At 40.0% G+C, this 25,921-nt stretch overlaps 1 protein-coding gene across 5 annotated transcripts in view; it reads right to left on the bottom strand.

Moving 5' to 3' along the window:
* LOC101528927 (cytochrome P450 2C14-like) overlaps nt 1-25,921 on the bottom strand; it is a 126,770-nt gene that overhangs the window by 88,591 nt on the left and 12,258 nt on the right. For 3 of the 5 annotated variants that reach the window (XM_004580046.2, XM_058672001.1, XM_058672003.1), the window contains 5 exons: nt 25,617-25,793; nt 17,513-17,654; nt 11,762-11,949; nt 9,743-9,884; nt 6,900-7,081 (listed from right to left, as the gene is read on the bottom strand). In XM_004580046.2, coding sequence (XP_004580103.2) covers nt 6,900-7,081; nt 9,743-9,884; nt 11,762-11,949; nt 17,513-17,654; nt 25,617-25,793 — 831 coding nt within the window. Of the gene's footprint in view, nt 7,082-9,742; nt 9,885-11,761; nt 11,950-17,512; nt 17,655-25,616; nt 25,794-25,921 lie in introns of those variants that run through there. The other 2 variants (XM_004580047.2, XM_004580048.2) reach the window with 2 other exon arrangements.

Genomic DNA, 25,921 nt, shown 5'->3' with positions numbered 1-25,921 from the left:
ACGTTATCTTCCTCCATCTCCAGTGACAACAATCTAACCATGCACTTATATTTGGCTTATTTTTACATTCTGCCTACAATATATTTTATCTATAATTGTTATAATTCTCCTAGTACAGAGTTCTGCAAAAGGTCTATGTTTATCATGAATGCTGGTGTTTCCCCTATTTTGAATGAATCATATTCCACTATATACATGTACTTATCCTGGAATTTTTATTTAATCAACTCAACTGGTATGGACACTTATGCTCTTTCCACATCTTGGTTTCCATGAATCGTGCTGTGATATTGCAGTTATTTTTAACTGCAGTAAGGAAAATCAAGTGGTTTTCCATACACAATGTTTAATTCTTCATACTTATTGGGATTCAGAAAATTGAATGATCAATATCATACCATTTGGATTCTCAACAATTGTTTCATAAGACAAAATTATTGCCCTTTTAAAAAATGCAACACTTTGGCCAAGGAAGTGCTTCCTGCAGGAGGTAGAGCTGACGTGAAATTTCTCATGCTCTGACTCTTGCTACCTTCCAACCAACTAGGTAATCAGCTAGACAGGATTCACTGGTATTTACTTACAGTCTTACACAGCAATGACTGGCAAGTAAGCATGAATTTAGTTAATAATTGAAGCACAACTTAGTGAAGAAAAGAGAAAAATGGATCTGTATTCTAGTTGACTTGGAAGCCAGCTTTCACTGCTTGCATATAATCTGCACTTGAGTTTCCTGGTTTGCATCACTGTCTTCACAGCCATCAGTTCATAGCTGACAAGTAGGTTCTCTGCTCCTCCTTCATTTTATTTGGCCCCTTCCTGATGTTTTGTTTGTTTAAAGGATGAGAAATAGTCACACATAATTAGATGAAAAGAGAGAACTCAGATATCCACTAACATGTCCCTACTCAATTTTAAGAATGTGAAATTGTTTAAGAATTTGTTTATTGTGACTTAAAAGTCAGATTTACAGAAAAAGAGAGAGAGAGAGAGAGAGAGAGAGAGAGAGAGAGAGAAAGAAACACGATGGAGAGACAGAATGTGTGAAAAAAAAAAGAGACAGAAAAAATTGAAAGAGAGAGATCTTCCATCCAAGGCTCATTCCCCAAATAGCATAGCCAGAGCTGGGTTGTACTAAAGTCAGGAACTTCTTCAGGTCCTCCGTGGGAGTGCAGGGTCCAAACGTCTTAGGATATCCTCCAATGCTGGCCCAGGTTATAAACAGCAACCTGGATCAGAAGTGAGACAACCAAGACACAAACTGGCACCCATATGTAAATCTGAAGCTCCAGGTGGAAGTTCACCCTGAGAAGACACTACACCAGCACACAGGAATCCCTATGAGAATTCTGAAATAAAATTTCCCTAGGACATCAGTATCAGACCAGGCATCATTCAAGGATTCTCACATCAATGAAATTTCTCACCACCGACACAATGGCCAATGACGACACAAATGACCGGGAATGCATCATTGGAAGCCATACATTGTCAGAAAGGAACACAGACTTTTTCCAGGCACAATATGAACTAGAAATGTCCCATTCAATAAATACTTGCCTTGAAGTAGAACACAGAAAAAATATTGCAGGCATCGTAAATGTAGAAGGAGATCAATAAATGATATGTCTGCGTGATCAATGTATTGCTGGAGAAAAAGGTATTTCTCAGACTCTCAGAATCCTATTTTGTCTCATTTCTATTACCATATCCCCTCTCCAATACCCTGTGCATTGTCAGAGGTTAGTTTGCCCTTTTGTAAAGTTATTATAAATGGAATTGTACACTAAGAGTTCCTTTGGCATCAAGGTTTTTCTGTTTTTAATTGTTATTATTTTCCGTGACACAGATTGGAGGTATGGGGATTCCTTCCTTCCTCCCACTCTCTCCCTTCACATTTTCCCTTATGAATATTTCTCTGAGCATGTTGTCTTTGAAAAGTATAGCCTGAGAGTTTGAGAAAAATCAGTCAATCTTGGGCTGTCTGAAGATTTCTCATGGTTAGATGGTGGATAGGCAGTTTTAGCAAGATTGTGACAAGATGTATTTTTGCTTCTATTCGCATCCAATTGGAAGGTAAATGATTCAGCTCACTTGTGCCCATTAATTTTTAATCTTACCAAAAACATGATGAACCTTACTCTGTAGACTGATTGCTCTTAGAGGTTTTGTGTTCATTGTCCTGGGTCACAATCCAGATACCGGGAATTTAACATAAGCATCCAAGAGATTGCAATGTGCAATCATGACTATGAACCACTGAAGTAAATTACTTGATACAAAGAGTACTCAAAATGCTAGATTCTTGCAATAATGAACCTTGCACTATTGAACCTTTAGGACATTGAGAGGAGTCAGAGCATTCTCTGACATGTAAATTAAAACTTTTCATTGCTTACTCTTCTAAAAATCGAAGATACCTTGTTCATGACGTGGAAATTTTTCACTCAGTACCCACTACCAGCATGACAGCTGCAAAACCATAAAAGACCTTTACGTACATGCAGTAACCAAACCCGTAACAAGCTACAAGCTGAACAAACGCATATGTCTTTCACCATTGAGTGCAAAATAACAACAGAAAGGAGAGGTCAATATTTTATTTTTCCGTTTGGAAAATGGAGACTGTGGGAGAACAGGAGACCTGAGCAGGGTTATACAGATCATAAATGACAAAAAAACAAATGGGCACAGGTCATGCCTTGCCTGCTCCACTTCCAACACAGCTAATGTACCCGAGAAAGCATCAGAGGATGGTCCAAGTGCTTGGGTCTGAGCATCTATGTGCGAATCTCCATGAAAAGCTTCTCTCGCACTCTCTGTAACATCGGCTTTCAAATAAATTAATCTTTTAGGAAAATGGAAGAAGAATTTGACTTGAGATTGTTCTCACATGCATTAAGGCTTGAGTATTACAGCTTACTCAACAGCTTCCTGGACAATAATGTTAGTGAAACAAGGCAAATTCAAACATTCGTTACAATGAATGAAATGCACTCAGTTCATAAGCTCAGTGTATGCGACAGGCATACTTACAGTGGGTTAAGGATATGCATGTCAATGCACTTCCTGGAGTGACAACTCCATCTGTGGCTCTTCTGTTCCCAATCCAGCTTCCTCCTGATGCTTCCAGGGAAGCACCAGACACTGGATGAGTTCTGGGGCCCGAATATAATTAAAAACCCAGATTGAATCCCTGGCTTCTGAATTCTATCAAGCCCAGCCATGAACATGTGGGCTTTTAGACAGTGAACCAGCAGAAAGTTGACCTTTCTTTTCTCTCCCTATCTTTCTCACTCTCTGTCAATCTCTCACTCTCTCTCCCTCTCTCTATCCATTACTCTCTTTTGTGTGTGCGTGCATGCATTCATGTGGTTCTCCCTTTGTCTCTGCCATTCAGATAAATTAGCAAATACAATACAGGTCTCTCACTGTCACCAATAACCACAAAATAATGCACAGCAAGGAAGCAAATTATAGACACAACAATCTTCTCCAATGTTGTAGAGAGGATGGGAGATAGATATACCATAGCTGACCCACAGGACACAAAGACCACAATACCCAGACCTGAGCAGGAAGGGGCACTCAGTGCTCATCTACATCAGGATAACACTGCCATTCTAAACTTTACCAGAAGACTACAGACATTGTTTACACAGAGCCATGTGTGTTTTAAGATAACAGCATGGCTTTTTATTGTCTTTTGAAAGAAAAGTTGTCTCCAACCCAAGAACACAATGCGTTATTCATCGTGATGACAGGGTTCTGGAAATTTACAGAGTGTACACCCACCACATGGTTTGGCATTGGCTTGGATTCTAACTTCGCTTAATATAAAGCTATCCCTATTAGAGGAACAGAGAAGGTGAACCTCAAACAGTCCCCTCCTTTCAAGGACACGTGTACTACAGTTACTACAGCTCACACTGGAATCTGAATACCCATGTCGTCATCCCCTCCACCCAGTAAAACATTCAATTCTATGGGATTCACCCAACAGTTATTAATCACTTCCTAAGTGTCAATATTTTACGATATATGCAACTTACTTAGCAAATTTGGTTAATAATTACAGCAGCAGTTTGTCAAAGTCAGGGTCAAAAATTTTAGGGTTTAACCTTTAGAACTTGAGTGACTGCGTGTCCTGATAAGTCCAAAACCAACCCTGTAAATAAATGCATAGAACTGACTTTTAGAAAGCACTTTAGTGAACACAGAAATACTATGTATGAAGTATACAGTGTTGTGCATATCCACCACAGACCCAAACAGTCTCTCTCACAATCAATAACGCCAGTCAATAAGGTTCAATAGATAAAAAAAACAAAAACAACAAAATCGGCACCAGCAACATGGCATACCAGGTATGGATGCTATCACAGCAGCACCCACTACGGGCAACAATGTATGACCTGAAAGCTAGACTCATTATCCAACTCCAGCTGATGGCCTAGGTAAAACGATAAATGATGGCTCAGCTCTTTGGACCCAGCTGAAGCTCCCAGTGCCCTGTTTTGCCTGGCTCAACACTGAATATTTCAATCTTCTGGCAGGTGAACCAGTATATACAAGATATTGCTCTGTGTCTCCCTTACTCCATTACTCTGAATGTCAAAATGAATAACTGAATCCTTTATAAAATTTCAACAGGACAAAACTAACACATCACAATTCATATTTTACCTAGAGTTTACTCTGGTTTGTACTTTCCTTTATTCTAACTAATAGGTAATGAACTGTATATACCATTATACTATCTGAAAGAATAATTTCACTGGCCTACAACACTTTGTTCTCTGCGTATGCATTTCTTTCTTCAATGTAAACCCCTCTCCACAAGTAATATTATTCATACCCGCAGAGTTTGCCTGGATACCACAGCATATAAGCATTATACACTGGTTCCTAATGTATGCATATATTACTTCCATATATTTTGTGTCTTAATAACTCACTGCTTTTTTAAGGATTGATTCTTTATTTTTGTATTTATATGAATGAATGAGAGTACAAGAGGCAGTCTACCATCCACTGGCTTACTTCCCTAGTGACTGAGACAGTCAGATTACAGCTGCAACCCAGCTGCCCTGGCACAACCACAGTCTCAGCTCCCCCTGGCAGGTGTTGCAGGCATTGTCCACACCATGTCATGAATCTCCTTTACGCCAGCAGGTGCTAAGGCCTAGCCAAGTCAGACCCAACCCACACATATGCTGACAAGGACTGCATAATCACTGGCCCGGTTCAATCCCCAGCTCCAACTCCTGTGCTCCACAGGGAGCTGCAGACTAGTAAGGGAGTTCCCAAAGTTCCCCCACTAGGCCTAATCCCAGCCTGGCTCTCATTCATTCCTTGAGGGTAGGGCAGTGTCGCTGCTTGATATGGTCTGCCCTCAGTCCCTGAACTTGCATGCACTGACAAGTGTGGCAGCCTGGCACCAACTGGTCTTCTCCCAGTCCTAGACCCAATGAATGTCACATGAGTTTCTGTCAGGACAGTTTTATGTTCCAGCCTGGATTGACCCATCACCACTCCAGTTCTCTGCATAGACCATCAAGCGCTACTGTTGCACAGAAGTGAACCCACTGTTTCCCTACAGAATATACCCCCACAAACGTGGGTGCTATATTCCAGCCTGATGTGGCACAACCCCTGCTCTGACATTCACCTGCGGGGACTGCAGTCTATCCCTGCCAGACATGCCCCTACACCAGCTTTGGTGAGCACCAGCAGGTGACAGGTGACTCCATTTAGCCCAACCAGGTTTCCCACCTGGATGGATGCCTTGGCCTGACCCAGACATGACCTCCTGTTTACCCTCTCTAACCACTCTTTCTCAGTCCCTAGCCTTCCGGTGAGTGTAGTGGCCTGGTCCCTGGAAGACTCTGAAAGCATTTCTTTACTGCCAAACATGCCTTTAGCTGCTCCCACTCCAATATGTCCCAGGACTCCCTTTCTCAGGAAATCTGCTGTCTGACCACCACCAGTTGAGGCTGGGGAGGTATGTCCTAGCCACAACTCCCCTATCTTCCCCCATTATCTTCATAAAAGAAAAAGACAAACAAAGAAAAATAATAAAAAAAAAACTAGCCAGCATATTAGTATACTTAAGAAAATTTGGTATTTACAAGGCCCAGAACACCCACCACCTATTGGCTGCTTTTCTTCCAACAGTATAACACTTACCTAGTACGAAGCAACCTAGGCAATTACCTAGAGCTGAAGAGTGAAGCTTTTTAATTTTTTCAATATTAATTATTATTTCAGAAACAGAACCATTGAGAGAAATGAAAAAAGACATAGGTATTATAAATTGCCAATGATGAGACTTTCAATATACCTCTATAGAATGAAACCACTCCTGACATCATTTCTCACTTTCACATGCAAATATCCAGTTCCCTCAGATGACAACAAACAGAGTTTCTTCTCTGTTTCACTTTCTGCATTTTGGGGAATATCATTATAAATGCCAACATGGTCTCCTAGAAATTGATTTTCTTGCACTTATTCACGTTGTATACAAACAAAGAAATTCTGAAAACTGATTTAACATTTAATAATACATTTATTATGGACACTGAGGAACAAAATAAGTCTGAATCATCAAATGCCAAATATCTTTCACTGTTTCACAGTGATAACATATTAATAACAACATTAGATAGGGATTAAAACATGTGGCGGTCAATTCAGAAATTAAAAACTACCAGAAATAGCAAACATACATTTTATGAAGGACCCAGAAAACTTCCTAGTGGAGACTTGATCTAGCGAAAAGAAGACATGTCAGAGTATAGAACATGGAAGGAACCCATGCTGGGGGAAGGGGTCCAGGGTGCCTGCAAGAGGACAGCTGTAGACCACAGCACAGCAACCCCGTGACCTGCACTTATTCAGACAGGAATAAAGCTGAGCTTGTAAAAAGGTGGTACATGGATAAATCCACTAACAAGTGGAGTGGTGTCAATCTCCTTTGTATCAACTGGAGGCTTCAGGGTAAAGTTCTGTAAGATGCTGGTCAGGAACAAAAACAGCTCCATGCGGGCCAGGCCCTCTCCCGCACACACTCGCTTTCCTGAAAATAACAAACACAGAGGATTTTACATATAAATATAGAGTTATGAAACAATCAAAAGTGTTCAGTAACTAAGTGCTTAATGACTGAATTGAGTGGTGGGAGGCTGGGTGGGTGGGTGGAAGACAGGCTAGCTGGAAGGGTGATGGGGTATACACATGGAAAGAATAATGAACACTTGCTATATGCATAGCCTGATGTAATATGTCATCTCTCACTCAACAAATGCTTATTCACCATCAGTTCCGTGTGACATATTTAATTAACTATAACCACAATAAAACCACTTCACATTTATTCAGAGTTATAAGAGACACATATTGTGGCCAGTGGGTTAAAGGAAAATGGGATGAAGGAAGGACACTCACACATGATCTTCAAAAAAAGGTCATGATCAAATGCAATGCAAAGGTTAGTTTATTAAAGCTCAAAAACTATTAAAGCCATCAGAAATTTTCCACTTTATACATTTTAACAAAGTGTTGAAAGTCACTCTAATGCATCAGTAGCAAAAACTTTGATAAAAGTAAACATTTTTAGTTCTATGTTCCTTTAACTTAAAATTATAGCTCTAAAAAAACTGACCAGAGGGCCATCACATTAGCCTAGTATCAAAATCCTCGCCTTGCACACGCCATGATCCCGTATAGGCAACAGTTCAGATATCATCTAATCCACTTCCCATCCAGTTCCTGCTTGTGGCCTGGGAAAGAGCTAGAGGATATCCCAAATCCATGGAAACCTGCACCCACATGAGAGACCTAGAAGAAGCTACTGGCTCCTGGCTTCAGCTCAGCTGAGCTCAGCTCAGCTCCAGCCGTTGCAGACACTGGAGGAGTGAACCAGTAACAGAAGAACTTTCTTCTATCTCTGGCACATTCTTTCTGTAAATCTGACTTTCCAATAAAAATAATAAATTAAAACAAAATGCACAGAATATTCAGCCAACTATTTTCTTTACACCAGAACAACGTAAAATCATATGTTCACACAGGATATGCTCTCAATTTAAAACCATAAATGATTCTCGTATCCATACCTGAGAACGAGGTCCAAATGGCTATACTCAACCCTTATAATCTGTTCTCGGTTGTGTTCAGTATCACTCCTTTGGGTCTAAGCATCCTCCACTCAGCTCAAGGTGCAACCCTTCTGCGTCAACCTTAGTCCACCCTGCATTTCCATGCTGTCCCACTGACCTAACAAGCTCTTCTCCTATGCTCCTTTTGGAATCTATGTCTCACATCTCTGCCTCTTTATGGTGCAGTGGGCCCAAGTTCTCCCCCTAGGTCTCCTTTTCCTTCATGATCCACTACATCATGAAACACAATGAATATCACTCCCTATTTCCTTATCTACACAGGTAAAATAAGAGTCCATTGGGAAGAGCTTGGACTTTGACATGTTGGAAGTACAATGGCAAAAGAAAAGCATGGGAAACAACAGAGGAAAGGATGGGGACTACATGTGTACACACAATTCACACGTGCAGCTGTGGAACACAAACACCCAATGTAAATGACCCTGTGTGCTGGCACAAAACCTGCTCTGCGCTCTAGCAGGAGCCTTCACATTCCCAAGCCTTCCCTGGTCTACATCACTTGCACAGTTCTGACCTTGGAGCTGCAGGGAGAGCTCCATTCCTGAGCTTTGTTGTCTTGTACAAGTGTCCTGATTTCTCTTTTCCAGGTTATCAGCCTCCTCTGAGGCAGATCAGATTCCATCTCTCCAATTAGAAAATCATGGAACATGCATGAACAGAAAGCAGTTTTCTCTTTAGCCACCTCAGCAGTCTGTGCTTTCCTTTCTCAAAGCACTCATCCTACTGGGATGCAATACTCTAGCTACTCACCTCCTTCCCTCATGTGAATGCAAGGGTCTTTACAGCATTTTATGCACTCTCAGATACCAACTCTCTACTGCTCCAGGACAATGCTGTAGCAGGGAAGGGTAAACCACTTGCCCACATCACCTGCTTCCCAGGAGGGTGCTAGTTCTATTCTCAAACACTCCACTTCTGACAGTTTCCTACTAATGTACCTGGGAAAGCAGCAGAAGATAGTCCAGGCCCTTGTAACACTGCATGCATGTAATAGACTGATGGAGTTCCAGGTTCCTAGTTATGTCTTTGTCCAGTCCTGACTCTCGGCAGTACTTAGATAGAGAACCAATAAGTGGAGGACCTGTTTCTCTCCCCAGCACTCCCTCTCTATCTTTCTCCTAGTCTCTGTAGTGTTGTCTTACTTTTAACTTATTTTTAAAAATAAGGAAGTCCCTATAACTCAAACAAAATGAGGGCCATCGCAGAAGTACCTCTAAGTGATCAACACATGTACCATTCTTATGATCAATGAGGAACGTTTAGATCAATCACAATATAAAAGAAACTTCTGTGTACTAATACATGTATCTATTGGCATATATATTCAGTTAGCATATCCTGCAGATTTCTCAGTTTGGAAGAACTGCTCAGACACATATCAAGATCCTACTAATCTGATTCTATGATCATTATCAAGGAAGACACAATGCCAAAAGAAATGGGACTTCTGATCAGGCACAAAGAGCACATCTTCTAGATCACAAACAGAACATACACATTAACATTGATTGCAAAAATCAATTCTGTACCCTGTGTTTACATTGAAATAAATTGACTACCTGTTGAAAAAGGCATGAAGTAGTCACTTTTCTTAAAATTGCCGCTCTTGTCCAGGAAGTGGCCAGGGTCAAACTCCTCTGGCTTAGGGAATTCTTTGTCGTCATGCAGCACAGAATTCAATGATGGTAATATTTGTGTGCCCTGAAAAAAGAAACAGACAGGGAAACTGAATGCTGAAGAAGCCAAGGAATGGCAAGAAAGAATGGAAATCACTTAGTGAACTTCTTTAACCTATAGATGAGAAAATTTTTATGAAAAGAAATACAGTGTCCTTTCATCCAAACATCACCAGGATGAGCTGAGGCTTGGAAGCAGTGATTTTCATCAAATGGCATTTTAATTACTAGAGAACAACTACTCTGCAGTCCACCCTGTATTCCATCAAGCCCGCATTTGTGTGCCTGCCCGCACTTGCTGCTCTAACCTTATGTTTGCACAGCAGATGAACATAGATAAAAATAATGTATTGTGTATCTTTGCTTTAAAAATACAAATGAAAGGATTTTGAATGTTTTGAATGTTTTTAAACATTTGAGGAAATATACACATTTACCTTGGTGCAATTTGTGAAATCATGTGACAATAGAACTTCATAAATGTAACTACAAAAATCTTGACATTTTAGCAAATTCAGTGCAGCTGCATCAGGGTAAGACAATATGCAAATGCTTCCTATATTTACTGATTACATATTGTATAAAGACAGTCCTGAAGAAATGGTCATGTTTATACATGCAGAGAATGCACTTTGTTCAATTACATATGCATTCATCGTAACAAAGAAAGAGGGCAAGGGGGGAAACTTCGCTGCTATGATAAAAATCCATGAAATGCTGAAGAAATATTCTCATTAGAGAGATGTTCATCCTCCCATCTCCTAGATCTCCACAATGCAACAAGGATGCCCATGTTCATGACGTCTGCAAAACACAGCGCTAGAAATCACTCCAGGCAAGTGTTACTTTAATACAAAATGGAAAATAAGACAAATATTGAAATAGATGGCAGAATTCTAAGGATGGAAAACACATGACACCACGACTTTTCATTAATGACAGATAAATTTAAACAAGTTACTAAATATGTAATACAAATAATAATCAGTTCTATTTCTTTATATCATATACAAGTAAACTATGAAAATATTTTCAAAAGACTGCGGTCAGCTGAAACACACCTCTTCTCAAGGGAAGAATTTATCTGTGTAAGTCAGAATAATGAAAATGGAACAATAATGGTGAAAACGAAGTCATCTTCCAAATATAGGGACATAAGTAGGAGTTAGAAAATAATCTATGAATTATTTTCTGTCATGTATCAATTTATTTCAAATTGATCCAAAAATATAATGCCATTCTGATAGAATTCCTAAAAGAGTGTTGGAAAATAACAAGGTAGCATGTTGGGCATGTATGTGGCAATGTCAACGTCAAAAGCAGAACATCTCTTTAACAAGTAGAGAATATTATAAGGAGCCACAATTAAAGATATCTAATGTAAGATTTTTCTTTTTAAAATTCATTTATATGCATTTAAAGCACATATATACAGGAACAGAACAGAAATGGTAAGGAGGAAAGGGAGCAAGAAACAGAAGGGAGAACCTTCTATGCACTGCCTAACGCTTCAAATGGCCACAGAAGCTAAAACTGTGCCAAATAAAGCTGAAAGCTTCTGCTAACCCTCCTCTGTGGGGGTTAGTGCCCAAGGACTTTGGCCATCTTCAGCTGCTACTCCAGGCACGTAGGCAGGGTGTTGGAACTGAAGTGGAACTGCCATGAAACATGTTACACATATGGTCTACTGACTAACAGACAGAGGAGTCACTCACTATGCCACAACTCGGGTCCTTATGCAGTTAATAGCTGCAAACCACAAACAGTACAAATCAATCTATTACGACACCCCACTTAGGAGGCTCACACTGCTCCAGGCTGAGCTAGTGCAAGACTGAAACCCTTCTCTGAGTTGGAGAATGTCAAGACATCAGACCTGTGGTGTCGGAAGAACTAACTTACCTTGGGGATGAGATAGTTTCTGAATTTAACATCACAAGTTGTTGCATGGGGCAAACTATTAGGAATGAGGTCAATGTATCTCTGGATCTCGTGTATGACAGCGTCCATGTAGGGCATGCGGCTCCTGTCCTGCATGCTGGGGCTCCGGTGTCTGCCAATCACACGCTCAATCTCCTCCTGCACTTTAGCTGAGAAGACACAAGAGAGGAATCAGGGACTAGGATCAGTACAACCCATGTCTCACAGCAGGTGAGGGCTGAGTGAAGCAGGAGGCAGGTGTCCAACAACCCTGAAGATCAGAGTGCACGGAGACTCAAGAAAGCATCACTGTAGCAGACACAGGAGGTTCCTGGGAAATTCTTCCTCTGAGAAACTGGGCTTGGACTTGGACCATGCTCTATGAAAATATATTTAGCTTTTTCAGATATGTGCACACTAAAATTGATTAAAGTGATACATACATTTCATTCTTTTGATGAAATACTAATCTGAATGAACAAATAAAGAAACAAGAGTTTCTAAAAACAAAAAATAATGACACTTGGGACATGGTAACCAGCATTATTTTGAAAAAAAGGATGCAAATATTTTGTAGGACACTAACGAAGAATATTCATAAATAGAATACTGTAAACAGATACCTATGTGACAATGGATGTGTGTGTTTAGTGTGGATTTATTTGCAATATGGACTCTTTCACTTGTACTTGTCACACAGATGGCTGATTAGAACTACTGAAGAAGATTCATTCAAAATTTATGCTCACATTTCTTTTGTTTTTGCTTATGATGCAATTGTTCATATTTATGAAATGCACTGTAATCATTTCATGTGTGCATTTTGTAAATCAGATTCATTGTCATTTCCATCACCAAGTATTTTCTAAATTTCCAATGAACATTTTCTCACTACATGTATTCATGGGATGCCAGATTTCCATATAGAGTATGTCTTGATCAAGACATTGTTCTCTTTGGTCATGACTTATGGTTTGCAGCCTTCAACCTCCCTTCTTTCATTTATTCATAAAGACAGAGTAAGTCCTCACGCACTGTACTCATCCACTGTGCTGCACAATGCCAGAAATTACCCCCACTGTTAAGCTGGATTTGACACCTGTTTAATATGATCTAGGTTTTTTCATTTTGCTCTAAATGAGCAAAATATTGGGACTACCATTGCTGCTTACTGGGTAGAGGCCACCCCATGCAACATCAGCATCCTTTATAGTGGAACTCATAAGGGACTTTGACAGGGTAGCAGGATACAAAATTAATGAACACAAACTGATGGCACTAGAGTACACAAATAATTCCATGGCTGAGAAAGAAATTGTAAGGACAGTCTCCTTTAAAATAGTGGAGAGGAATCTTAAATACTAGGATTTAAACTTCTAAATATGTGAAACAACCCTGTAATGAAACTATAAAACATTAAGAAAATAAAGGAAGAGAGGCAAAATTTGGAAAATGGAAAAAATTAACATGTCGCTGACTTGGCAGGATCAGCATCATCAAAAAGTCACAGATTATCAAAAGTAATATATAGATTTCAAGGCAATCCCAATCAAAATCCCAACAACATTCATCTCAGAAATAGGAAAGAAGGCACAGAAGTTCATCTGGAAACACAAGAGACCACGAATAGCAAAAGCTAATCTGAAGAACAAAAATCAAGCTGGAGGAATCACCATCCCAGACCTCAAGAATACTACACAGCAGAGGTCACCAAAACAGTCTGGTACTGGTACAGAAACAGAGAAGAAGATCAATGGAACAGAACATACACACCACAAAGGAGCCCACACACATACAGCAAACTAACCTTCAATGAAAGAAAACTGAACACAATGCAGGCAAAAAGCATGTTCTCTTCAACAAATGCTATTGGAACAACTGGATAGCAGCCCACAGAGGTAAGAAGCAACACCCACACCTCTCACATCACACAAAAATTCTAAATGGATCAAGGACCTACACTGACAATAAGAAACCATGAAACTGTTAAAGGAAAAACATAGGAAGCACTATCCAAGATACAGAAATTAAAAATTCTTAAAAAGACATCAAAACACAGGCAAAGACTTAATGTTCAAATGAAATTACTTCTGAGAAGCTACTGTACAGCAAAGGAAACAATTAACCAAGTGAAGAAGCAACCAACTGAATGGGAGAAAATCTTTGCACACTACATAACTAATAGGGAACTAAGATCCAGGTTTCTTCCAGGAACAGTGAAAAACAAAATCTGCGACAAAATCGGTGAAGGAAATAAAGAGACGTTTTTCAAAACAACAAACATGAATGACTAATAGACATATGAAAAGAAGCTCAATAAAAGGCGAAAGATTTATACGAACTGAAGAGAAACCAGAGCTTCCCCAGGGGATGAAAGAAGTCCAAACACTACTGTGCAGAAACCAACGTCATTGGAAAGACAACCAGAAGCCCTGAGCGATCCACAGAAACAGAAGAACAATAAACGTCCTTCGGGACCAGGGAGGAGAGCTTTCTCTGGTCCGAGCTTGGCTCCACCTCTTGACCCCCGCCCTCCCTCGCAGTGACCATCGGGATCGCTCCGAAAACCCCTCACAGCAAACAATCATACAAACTAAAAAAACCTAAAATAAATAGACAAACAACAGAAAGTAGAGCTTGAAATCTGACAGGAAAGAGCTGGCATGGATTGGCTCATGCCTTTCTGGGTGGGACACAAAGATTAGTTACTCCTCACCATGGTGTTGAGGATTTTCCTGCACACCCCCCCCCCCAAAAAAGTGTTCTGCACCTTAATTGTCAACAAATGTCTTGTTAGAGTTACAAGCCAGTCTAGATTATCCTAAAATCTTCCAAGATCAGCAAAATTATACTTCAACACAACAAATGGCTAAATACGAAAATGAAATAGACACGAGACAGCTGAATGGTACCTTATAGCCATTTTAAGGTATATAGCAGCCGGTCCTGTATATAAACTAAAATTGAAATGTCAATGAGCTAATCAGAGGTTGTGGTTAGGAACTTGCCTTTTTTTTTTTTTTCTAACATACTGGTTACGCAAAACCATGTCAATTTCATAATGTTGCAAATTGCTATTGATGCTATATTGGGACTCTTAATTGACTGGGATGATATTCTACCAGCTCTAACTTCGTACCAGAAATGGTCTCCCCAAGAAACTGTTCAACCAATCTGGACAATAAGTAGCTGGACTCTATGCTTGGTATACGTTTGCAAGGAAAGAATCTTGATTGAATTTGAACTGTAATACTGCATCAAGGTGGAGGAATCGACCAGGGGGTGGGAAGGGGCGTGGGGGGGTGGGATTCCCAGAGCCTATGAAACTGTCACATAGTGCAAAATAATTAATAAAAAAAGATAGGTAACACTTCCAAGAGATTGCATAAAAAAAAAAAAGAAAAAAAGCTCAGGCTCCATAGCCATCAGAGAGATACAAATGAACACCACATTGAGGCTCCACCTAATTCCAGTGAGGCTGCCCTACATTTAGAACTCTGCTAACAATACCTTCTGGCATGGATGTGGGGAGAAAGGTACCCTCCTTCAATTCTGGTGGAAGTGCAGGCTAGTACATCCACTACGGATATCAGTATGGAGAGTGGTTAGAGAACTCCAAACAAATCTGCCCTATGACCTACTTCTCCCTCTCCTAGGAATATATCCAAAGGAGATGAAAACTGCATATGAGAAGGGGATCTGTAATCCTATATTTACCACAGCACAATCTACAATGGCAAAGACATGGAAACCACCCAGTTGACCATCCAAAGAAGAGTACTTTCAGAAACTGGCACATCTACTCAATGGAACACTACTCAGCCATTAAGAGAATGAAATTCTGCCATTTGAGACTAGATGGTCCCAACTAGAGACCATTATGCTCAGTGAAATAAATCAATCCCAAAGGGACAAAAACTACATGTTCTCTCTGGTATAAGACAGCCTTCATGCCAACTGGAACATCAATAACCATTTCCATACTGTTTTTGCTGCATCCATGTGTCTTAATGTTTTTATTTTTAATTTTCATTTGTTCCCTTATCATTTCTCTTCTTGTATTCGTCCCTTGCTCATGGATCACACAGTAGCACCATTTTACCCAAGAGACTTTTGTGTTTTCCTTTTCATTGCTTCACCCTTGTGTTGGTAATTCAATGGCATGTTTATTTTCCTCCATGGTGCTGTAATTTTTTTTTGTTTTAACTACATACCTGTTGTTGACTATGTTTGGTGGCTTCTCATTTAAGGGAATGTATTGTGACAGTGTAATAGGGACTACCATATCCAGATATGATGATACAATGCAATACGCATCTCTACTACCAAATCAAAGATGGACACCCAATGAAAATGTTGGACATATCTAGACAATAGGATGTTGCCTGTCTGACATTGTCTGAACCCTCAATATCAAGCCACAGTTAAATAACACAATAATGGACTTATGGCTGGTTACGGAGCACTACCCTATTTTAAGAATATTGGGAAAATCAGTTAGTGTGTGGGAATTTGGAGAGGGGACAGGGAAATCCCAGACCCTTTGAAAGTGTACCATAAAATTTAAAATTAAAAAATAGCAAAGACAAAAGAAAGAAATTCCCTAGTCTGCAGACTTAGATAATAGATGAAAGAGAGGTGCTTCCTCTCCCAGACAGGTGAATAGGAATTAATAGGCTGAGGAAAGCAACCTGCTAGAGGAGCGAATTGTGTATTACCAGATCCCCTCTTGCTGTTGAAACATAAATTCCTCAAACGCCCCTCCCTGATGCATACATAACCACCTCTCTTCAAAAGTCTGATACAATTGGGCCCAGTGCAGCAGCTTAGCAAATAAAGTCCTCGCCTTGTACCTGGTGTGAACCCATACGAATGCCAGTTTTAACCCTGCAGCCCCGCTTCCCATTCAGTTCCATGTTTGCAACTGTGAAAGTAGTTGAGGACGGCCTTGGGATCCTGTATCCACAGGAATAAGCACCTGACTCCTGACTTCCAATTAGGTCAGCACCAGATGTTTTGGCCACTCAGCCTCTCTGTATACCTGACTTTCCAATAAAAATAAATAAATCTTTAAAAAAAAAAAAAGAGTTTGATGCTGTTAAAAAAAAAATAAAACTTCAGTTATTGACCATAAAAAAAGTTAAATATGTAGGCAAAGCTTTTTCTGGACTCAGTTGGCTAAGTTAACAAATCCCTTAACATTACCTGCCTCAAATGCACACAAATTTATATACTTTTCACCTTTCAAAATACCTCCAGACTAAGGAAATTTTCTCAGATTATTTCCTCAAGTTTGTGGCATATGCACTACGATTCATATATAAACTTTCAGTCTTGGTGTATGCTGTCCCAGCTAAAGAACACTAAATTGTCAGACCTATGAGAGATCTCTGAAAGACCATTCAAAGTGTTCTGCTCTCAGGGAAAAACCAGCAGACAGTCCCATGCCACTTCATGAAGCCTGTGCCTGTGACAGACCCCTCCGTGGAGCCCAGACACTTTCTCCACAGCTGTTGTCACTGTCCTGAGCTTTATGACGGTGACTACTGCTCTCATGTCCTCACTGCCCAGTCACTGCTCTCATCATTATCCCTTCATCGGAGCTGCACAAACTGCAGCTTCCAGTACAGAATCTAAAGGATTAAGCCTTGCTGAGATAAACAAGGTGCAGGCTAAGGCCCGGCTTCCCAGTGTCTCTGCTGACCCTGCCATACTCCCTCCCACTGCTCATACCTGTGACCTCAGGATGCTTCAACAGGAGCAGGAGCCCATATCTCAGGGTGGTGCTGGTGGTCTCCGTTCCCGCAACAAACAAATCAAACACCGTAACGAACAGGTTGTCAATAGTGAACTCACTCTGTGGGTTGTTCTTTTCCTAGGAATTAAGTGAAAAATTGATATTGTGCTACTGCATTGGACCACAAACAGCCTAAAAGAGTTAAATTTCTCCAAAGGCACTATTAAGATGAAAAGGGCAATATTAAAACACTCCCCACTGCCTGGAACTGGAAGACATCATGTTAAGTGACAGAAGTTAGACACAAAAAAAGCATCGCTCTATGTTTTCATCCATATATGGAAACTGAAAACTAAGCCACAAAAACTCTAAGATGAACAATGTGGGAGCAGATACTGGTGATGCAGCACAGATGGAAGGATTTTGATTTATAAAAAGTAAGGGATGGTGCAGCATTGTGGCTAGGTGTGTAAAATCTGTGACACTAGCATTTCACAGACGCTGTGTTATATCCCAGGTGCTCCAGTTCTGATTCCCACTCACGACCTACAGCTGGGAAGAACTGTGAAGGAAGACCCGTGTGCCTGGGCTCCTTCACACATGCGGGAGGCTGAGATGTAGCTCCTTGCTCCTGTTTCAAACAGACCCAACCCTGGATTTGTAGCTAGCTGCAGAGCTGGCTTGTGGAGGTAATATTCTATGTTTCTTTCTCTCTCTCTCTCTCTTGTGTATAGAGGGTTGGGGAGAAGTTTTTCTGTAATTTATCTTTCAAATGTAAATGAACAAATCTATTTTAAAAAACAGAAGGAAGAGAAGCTATATATGGTCCATTAGTGATGACAAATATTTCAAGCTAATACAGCAGGTATTGATAATAGGGAAAGCTGGCTATGGCTTAAAGATTGTGGTAATATAACAGGTAAGATGTTAAGAACAGGGAAACCCATATGGGGAGTCATGACAACAGTTTGAACTACTACACAGTTTTTGTTTTGTAAATTTAATACTACTCTAAAATAAAAAGGTTTAAAATTAATGTAATAAAAACATGATAAGGCCACAATGTATTAATTTAACCGATCTTATTCTTTGAGTCACCATCCCTTGCTCATCTCAATGTGTTTCTCAGCTTCTCTTGCAGCTGTGTTGGTCAATCAACCAATTTGGTACCAATAGCATGAGTGACCATTTGATGTCACATCCTCTTTTCTTCCTATTAAACAAAATGTGTGTGAGCATAGGACCAGGAAATTGTACAAATGTCACTTTGACACATGAGTGTTTCAGCATCGCTAGCAGGGCACCTGAACTAAGTGTGCTGACAAAAAAAAAAGTCAGGAACCAGAATCCATGGGATCAGGACTACTGGTGTCAGTTTGGAAATAAATAACCTGATTCTCACTCAATGTGAGATAAACACACTATATTATAGGATATTTTTCATTGGCATTACTTCTATTTGTTCACAGTCAAAAAAAAATCTTAATTCTGAGAAATGAGCCAAATCTTCAGTGTGTGAAAACAACACAGAGGAGACCCTTCAAATCAGATGAGTCAAGAAACCCCAACTTGACAACAGAGAAAACACTCACATCAAACTGGTACACACAGTTGTGGCAAATTCAGATATCAGTCTCATCCCATACACTGTGTCACACCATCCAGACACCCCAGCATTGACTTTCTTCATGTGAAGGCAAGTTTTTAGACCAAACAGACAAGGTCCTAACAAAGAGTCCCCATAGTATTCTTCTTAATTCAATAACTAGAAATGGTTTCTCCAAAAAAATACAAGAAGTAGTGGTTTTATAAAAGTTGCACACACACGACCACAGGATTCATCTTCCAGGATTAGAAATCAGGATAAAATATGAAGGTCCAAATCCCCTTTGTGAACATATGCTTCCAGAGACACCACTGCTGACAGGAGAGGGTATAGAGAGCCCGTATCAGGAAGCTGACAGGCACTGCACACAGCAAACCTCTGAAATCCTGAGCAGAAGCCTCACATTTCCCCACTCTAGTCCTAAGTACTCCAATATATCTAGGGACCTACCCTTTCATCCTGCAGGAGACTTATGCAGGCACTAACTGCCACAATCTTCATGATTCTCCCGCATCAACTACCTGTTCCTACAAGTGCCTGGGCCTTCTCATTCCCAATCCTCCTTAGGTCACAGAAACCAGACATACAAATGCAGTGGGTCCATATCCAGCAGTGTCTCCCAGTCAGGGATAACAGAGCATTCAGAGCATGAGGGCAGGTAGTTTCTGCAAATCCTCTCTCTGGAAAATGGAGAGTGGAGAACAGAGAGTGAGCCACTCTCAGCCCCATCGGGAGGATACATGATCTGGAATGTGTATCTAACCCCCACATGTACAGCTGCACCTCCACAGTCCATCTTCTATCCTCACTATCTTGTAGCACTACAGACAAAGTACATCCTTACCTCCTAGTGAGCACTGACAACAGAGGAAACAGCTGTGAAGAACATGAACTTCACATGGCATCTCAGAATGGCTCCCAGACGGAGGGGTGAGATGCTACTTCATGGCCAATCTAACAAGACTGGCAGGAGCAGTTCTTTTATCCAATGAATAGAAGCTATTACAGGGAGTCCAACTAAATTATTAATAGATATATCTGCTCCAAAATAATAGCAAGCTCTCCCTCAAGACATACATAGTACTGAATTGGAAAGGACATCAGAAACAATAAATCCAATAAACCTAAACTCAACTCAAGTCACAATTAAGTTGTTTAGATGTAAGGACAGAGTTTCAAAAATAATTAAGGAAAAATGTAATTCCTACACACAAGTTAACTCAGATAAGACTATTAAACATTATCAGATGACTCACAGTAGATACTCAAAAATGGAAAGAAAAGCAAAAATGCTTTTAAAAAATTTTTTCCCCAACAATATTCTTGAAAAATGACAGGGACGGGCTCGGCAGTGTGGCCTAGTGGCTAAGGTCCTCGCCATATGGCTGTTGGTTCTAATCCCAGCAGCTCCACTTCCTCTCTATCTCTCCTCCTCTCAGTATATCTGACTTTGTAATAAAAATAAAATAAATCTTAAAAAAAAAAAGAAAAGAAAAATGACAGGGAGAAGTGAGCATTGAGAGCATTTGCCACTTCCAACACCTGAGTGGTAGGGACGAAAGGACAGCTTGCTGCTACTGCATTTTCCTTTCAATGCACTCCAGGAGGATCAAGTGATAGCTCAATTTGTTGGGTCCTGGCCACCCACACTGGGAACACTTAGATTGAATTCCTGATGGCTTGCTTTGTCCTGGCCCCATCCTGATGGGAGATCTGTTCTTTCTCTCGCTCTATTCCCTTTTCATTCTCCTTCCTCCTTCCAGCTTCACAGATGCAAGACCAAACGTTCATCATCAGTGGAAATACAAATTGAAATCATAATGAGATGCCACCTTTACCTGCTAGAATAGATATTTTTAAATTAAAGAATATCATTGTTAACAGATGTGGAAATATTTTGAAAACGCTTCAGATAAGAACTTTACCATCTAAACAATTTTTAAAAGTATATTAACCCAATTGAAATGAGGAATAGATATGAAAAAACATTTCTACAAGTAGGTGTACATATAACCAGCAAGATCATGAAATGATACTCCACACACCATATACTAGGGAAAAGCAATTTCCAACCAAAATGAAGGAACGTTCATAGTCACTGGGATGACTAGATTAGAAAAGACAAATAATAAGAAGCATTGCAAAGACATGGAGAAACTGCAATCCTCACACTGAGTATAAGAAGCGATATATGATTTTGTGCCTAAGTTATCTTCTAATCATTTAATATATTTAGCTGTCACATTTAGATGGTTGATACAGCCTCGATTCTTTTTTATATATACATTTTATTGTTATTGCTATCATTTTATAATACAGCTCCATATTCCCTTAGCCCCTCCGCAATTCCCTCCCCCCCACCTAGTTCCTCTATATCATTACTAAAGTATAGTTCTTCATACTCAGTCATATGTCCATCATTGCGGGCATGGACAATGGCAGAGAGTCCAGAATCCTATTGTCAAGATATAGTAAACAGTTTCATTGTAAGTCCATCTTTGTCTGGAAGTAGAAATGCATACTACACTGCATCCTCACATCTGGATATTAGTCTCCATTTCACAGCTACTGTACATCCCCTTAAATGTAAAGTCATGATACAAGATCAACAATAGAAAGAAAAATGGAAATTGACAATGCCATGAAGTTAAATGACATGTTACATGTTACTAGATATAACAGTCTCCATTACACAGCTACTATGCATCCCCTTAAATGAAAAGCCACAAAACAAAATCAACATCAGGGAGAAAAAAGAAATTAACAACACCAAGAAGTTAAATAACATGCTATTAAATGACTAACGTGTAGCTGAAGAAATGAGAATCAAGAACATTCTTGAAGAAAATTATGCTACTGCATGATTTAATCAGAAGCAAGTGTTTTGAAGAGATGAACCAACAGGAAACAACAAAACCCATGTGATACAGTTTCCACTGATCTTTGTTGATGTTTGTCTCCTCCAGACAATAAACACATGGGTTTTGTTTTTTAATCCAGTCTATAATCTATGGCGTTTGATTGAGCTTAAGCCATTTACATTCAGCGTTTAATATACATAGATGATACTTTGGTCCTGTCATTTTAGCAAATGGGTTGTTCATTGGTTTAGTCTTCTGTTGTCATTTTACTGGGATGTTCTTCCTGTTTGCCTTTGGTTTTGGTAGGTGCTATTCCTCTTCTGTGTGAAGAGAACATCTTGAAGGATCATTTGTAGGGCAGGTTTGGAAGAGGCAAATTCTTTTAGCTTTTATTTACTGTGGAAGAATTTCATTTCATTTTCAAAGACAAAAGAAAGCTTTGCTGGATATGTTATCCTGGGCCGACAATTTTTTTCTTTTAGAATCTGGAATATGTCACGCCATTCTCTTCTTGCTTGTAGAGTTTCCTGTGAGAGATCTCCTGTGAGCTTAATTGGCATTCCTTTATATGTCAATTGATTTTTTTCACGTGCACATTTAAGGATCTTTTCCTTATGTTCAATTGAAGAGAGCTTGATGATCATGTGCCTTGGTGAAGATCGCTTTTGATCAAGCCTGTTGGGAGTTCTGTGCCCCTCCTGGATCTTGTTTTGCAATTCTTTCTCCAGATTAGGGAAATTTTCCTTTATTATTTCATTAAATATATTTGCAAACTCAGCTTCTCTTTCTGCACCTTCTGGGACTCCCATAACTCTTATATTTGGCCTCTTAATAGTGTCTTTCAATTCTTCAATACTTTTTTTGGCCTGATCCAGCTCTGCTTCCAGCTTTTTGTTTGCTTCCCCCTGGTGACAGGAAATATTTTCCAATTCTGAGATTCTTTCTTCTGCTTGCTTCATTCTATTTTGGAGACACTCCACTGTACTTTTAATTTGCTCTACTGTGTTCTTAATTTCTGACATATCAGCCTTGATTTGCTTTGTGGCTTCCTTAAATTCTTTGGACTCTTGCATGAGCTTCTCATTGTTGATCAGAATCTTTAAAATGAGTCTTATGGATTCTGTGTGTCCCATTTTCTCGATGTCTTTCTCAGTTAACTCTGAGGTTGGCATAGGGTTTTGCTGCTTTGCAGGGGAGTTTTCAGTAATATTCATTGTGCTTTTGTCTCTTCTTTTGCTCTTGATCATTATACTTCTGGTTAGCAGAGTCTTCTCCTTGGGGTAGGTTTCTAAGCTGTGTCACCCACAGGTCTACAATGCGATTTTACTTATTGCAGTTGGTACACAACTCTTTGCTTGCAGCCACTTGTGCCACAACCTCCAGCAAGTTCCAGGTTTGGGTTCTTATGTCAGATTTCCACCGTGGTCTCCACAGCCCCAGCTCTTGGCTCACCACTCTCCACCTCCTGTGATACTGTGATGAGGGTGCAACCTGTGTGTTGTCTCTGCAACCTTTCTCTCACTTCCGGTTGGAGCAGGTCCCAGGATTAGAGACTCCAGGTGTCCTCTATGATTAGGTTGTTGGTGGCACTGATCTTTTCAGAACCTGTTGGACATTAGGTCTTGGTGCCACACGGACTTATTTTGGTTGGTACAATGCCACAGTCAGTATTATTTTCCTGAGGGACAGCGCAGTCTCGGACCTCAGCAAGTTCTTGTGAGCTCAGCACATGCGCAGTTCACTGTTGTCCCCTGCAGTCCCAAAGCTATTGCCACAGTGTACAAAATGGCGCCTGACGTATCACCACTCCTGTTCTTGATCTGCTGGCCGTCAGGTCTGAGGGCTACCCAGACCTGCTCCAGATGGAACCCATAGAATACCACGTCGTTGCAGTTCACCGAGTCAGAAATGAGTTCACTCCCAGCTCAGCGCATGCTCAGTCCTTTCCCTTTCCCCATTACGCAAAATGGTGCCCAATTCAGCTCTAGGGGGGTGACTGGGCTATGAAATCCACTCTGTTCTCGCACTGGCCGTCTGAGATCTGCTGCTCTGCTCCTGGTCAAATCAAACGGACCAGCACAGCCTCAGTTCTTTAAGGGGTTAATATAGTTAACTTATTGGTCAGCAATTCTACAACCAATGTATATTTGAAACAAATGAAACATAGCTTCACAAAACCTGGCACAAAAATGTTCATAGCAACATGAATTACACTAATAAAAAGTAGAAATCACAATGAGCATCAGCTGATGAGCGGAAGCATTAAAGGTTATACACTTACATTGGAATATTACGCAACTCAAAATAAATGACATACAGAAACACGATGCACTGTAAATGAATTTCAAAGCATTATGCTAAGTGAAGGAAGCCAGTCTCAAAAGACCATAAACACAAATATTGTAGATGCAATAGAAGTAACTACTATACCATATGAGATTTATTTTTGAAATGTAATGAAAACATGCCAAGATTGACTGTAGGGTATGTAAACAGAGCTTTAAAATACTGAAATCAGATATTTCATAGCCAGGCCTTGAGTTGCATCCTCAACTTACAGATCATTCTAGCAGACTACCAGGGTCATTTACTCTACATGAGCCAGCATTCAAAGTTTGTTCTTGTTCATTTCTATACCTGATCAAATGAGAACTCACCATACCAGCACTCAGCCTGCAATCCTCAGTGCTGGCATGGGGAGTTCTTGGCCTATCACACCCAAACCATTTGTATTAACATCCATGTAAGTGTTCTCTCCACATATATGCCACACACACCTTGGAGCCTCTCATCATCCCCTTCTATCCACCTAAAAGCCCTTTTATGCACCTCACTGCAAATATTTGAAAATGAAAATGAAACTTTCAAGCTCCAGCATGTGGACTACAAGGTTAAGCCACTATTGAGATGTTGGCATCCAATAGCAGGGTGCCAATCGGAGTCCAGCTGCTCCATTTATGAATCAGTTCCAAGCTTATGCACCTGAAACAGCAACAGATGATGGCCCAAATACTTGAGCTCCCTCCTGGCAGCCAAGTGGGAAACTCAGATAAATTTGAAGGCTATTGGCTACAGTCATTTAAACAAATGAGCCAGCAGATACAAAATTTCTACCTACCTATCTCTCATCTATCTACCTATCTCTCATCTATCTTGCTATCTCTTTTCTCGCTCTTTCACTCTCTCTCTCTCTCTTTCACTCTCTCTCTCCATGTTCCTGTCTTCTGTGTGCCTGCCTTCACATAAGTTTAGTAAAAACTTAAACTTGCAGATCTTCAAGAAGCCTAGCTAGATTAAAATTTGATATCCCATTCTGCCAAAATTTGTAGGATAGAAACAGGGTCACATTCACTTTATGTTTGTTATTTTGATTTTTTTAACTTGTTTGCTATCCATATTAATCCAGCTATGTGCATTTCATGTGACTTCAGATAATGAGTATCTAAAACAAAGCCCATAAATTCTGTTAAATTACTGAATTTAACTCTTCCATGATACTTAGTCAAGATCCATTAATGCAGCAAGTAACTACACTCCTGGTCATGTATTTCATTTCTGACCATGATAACAGTCACAACAAGTACAGAAATTATCAATAAGGCACATAATGCAGACAAAGAAATGACTCTTTACCTGTTCCATTTTGATCAGGAAACAATCAATGAAGTCCCGAGGGTTGTTAATGTCCAGAGATTCTTGATGTTCTTTTACTTTCTCCAAAACGTAATTTTTTATATAAGTAGTGTTTTTAATTGTTTGTTTTGAATTCCTCGGGAGATAATCAATAATAAAGGGAAACATATTACAGACCTTAAAAAAACAATTATGAGAGTAATTTAAGCACATTTATGATATGTACACAACATATAAACCTATGAATTAAAACTGTCCTAGATAAAAACAGCTCTGTTCTGAGAGCTCCAGCAGCAACTAGAGCA

Source organism: Ochotona princeps, chromosome 13 (assembly GCF_030435755.1).
Source record: "Ochotona princeps isolate mOchPri1 chromosome 13, mOchPri1.hap1, whole genome shotgun sequence".
Classification (NCBI taxonomy): domain Eukaryota; kingdom Metazoa; phylum Chordata; class Mammalia; order Lagomorpha; family Ochotonidae; genus Ochotona; species Ochotona princeps.
Note: the sequence above shows the minus strand (reverse complement) of the source record. Positions and strands in the feature narration are given on the sequence as shown.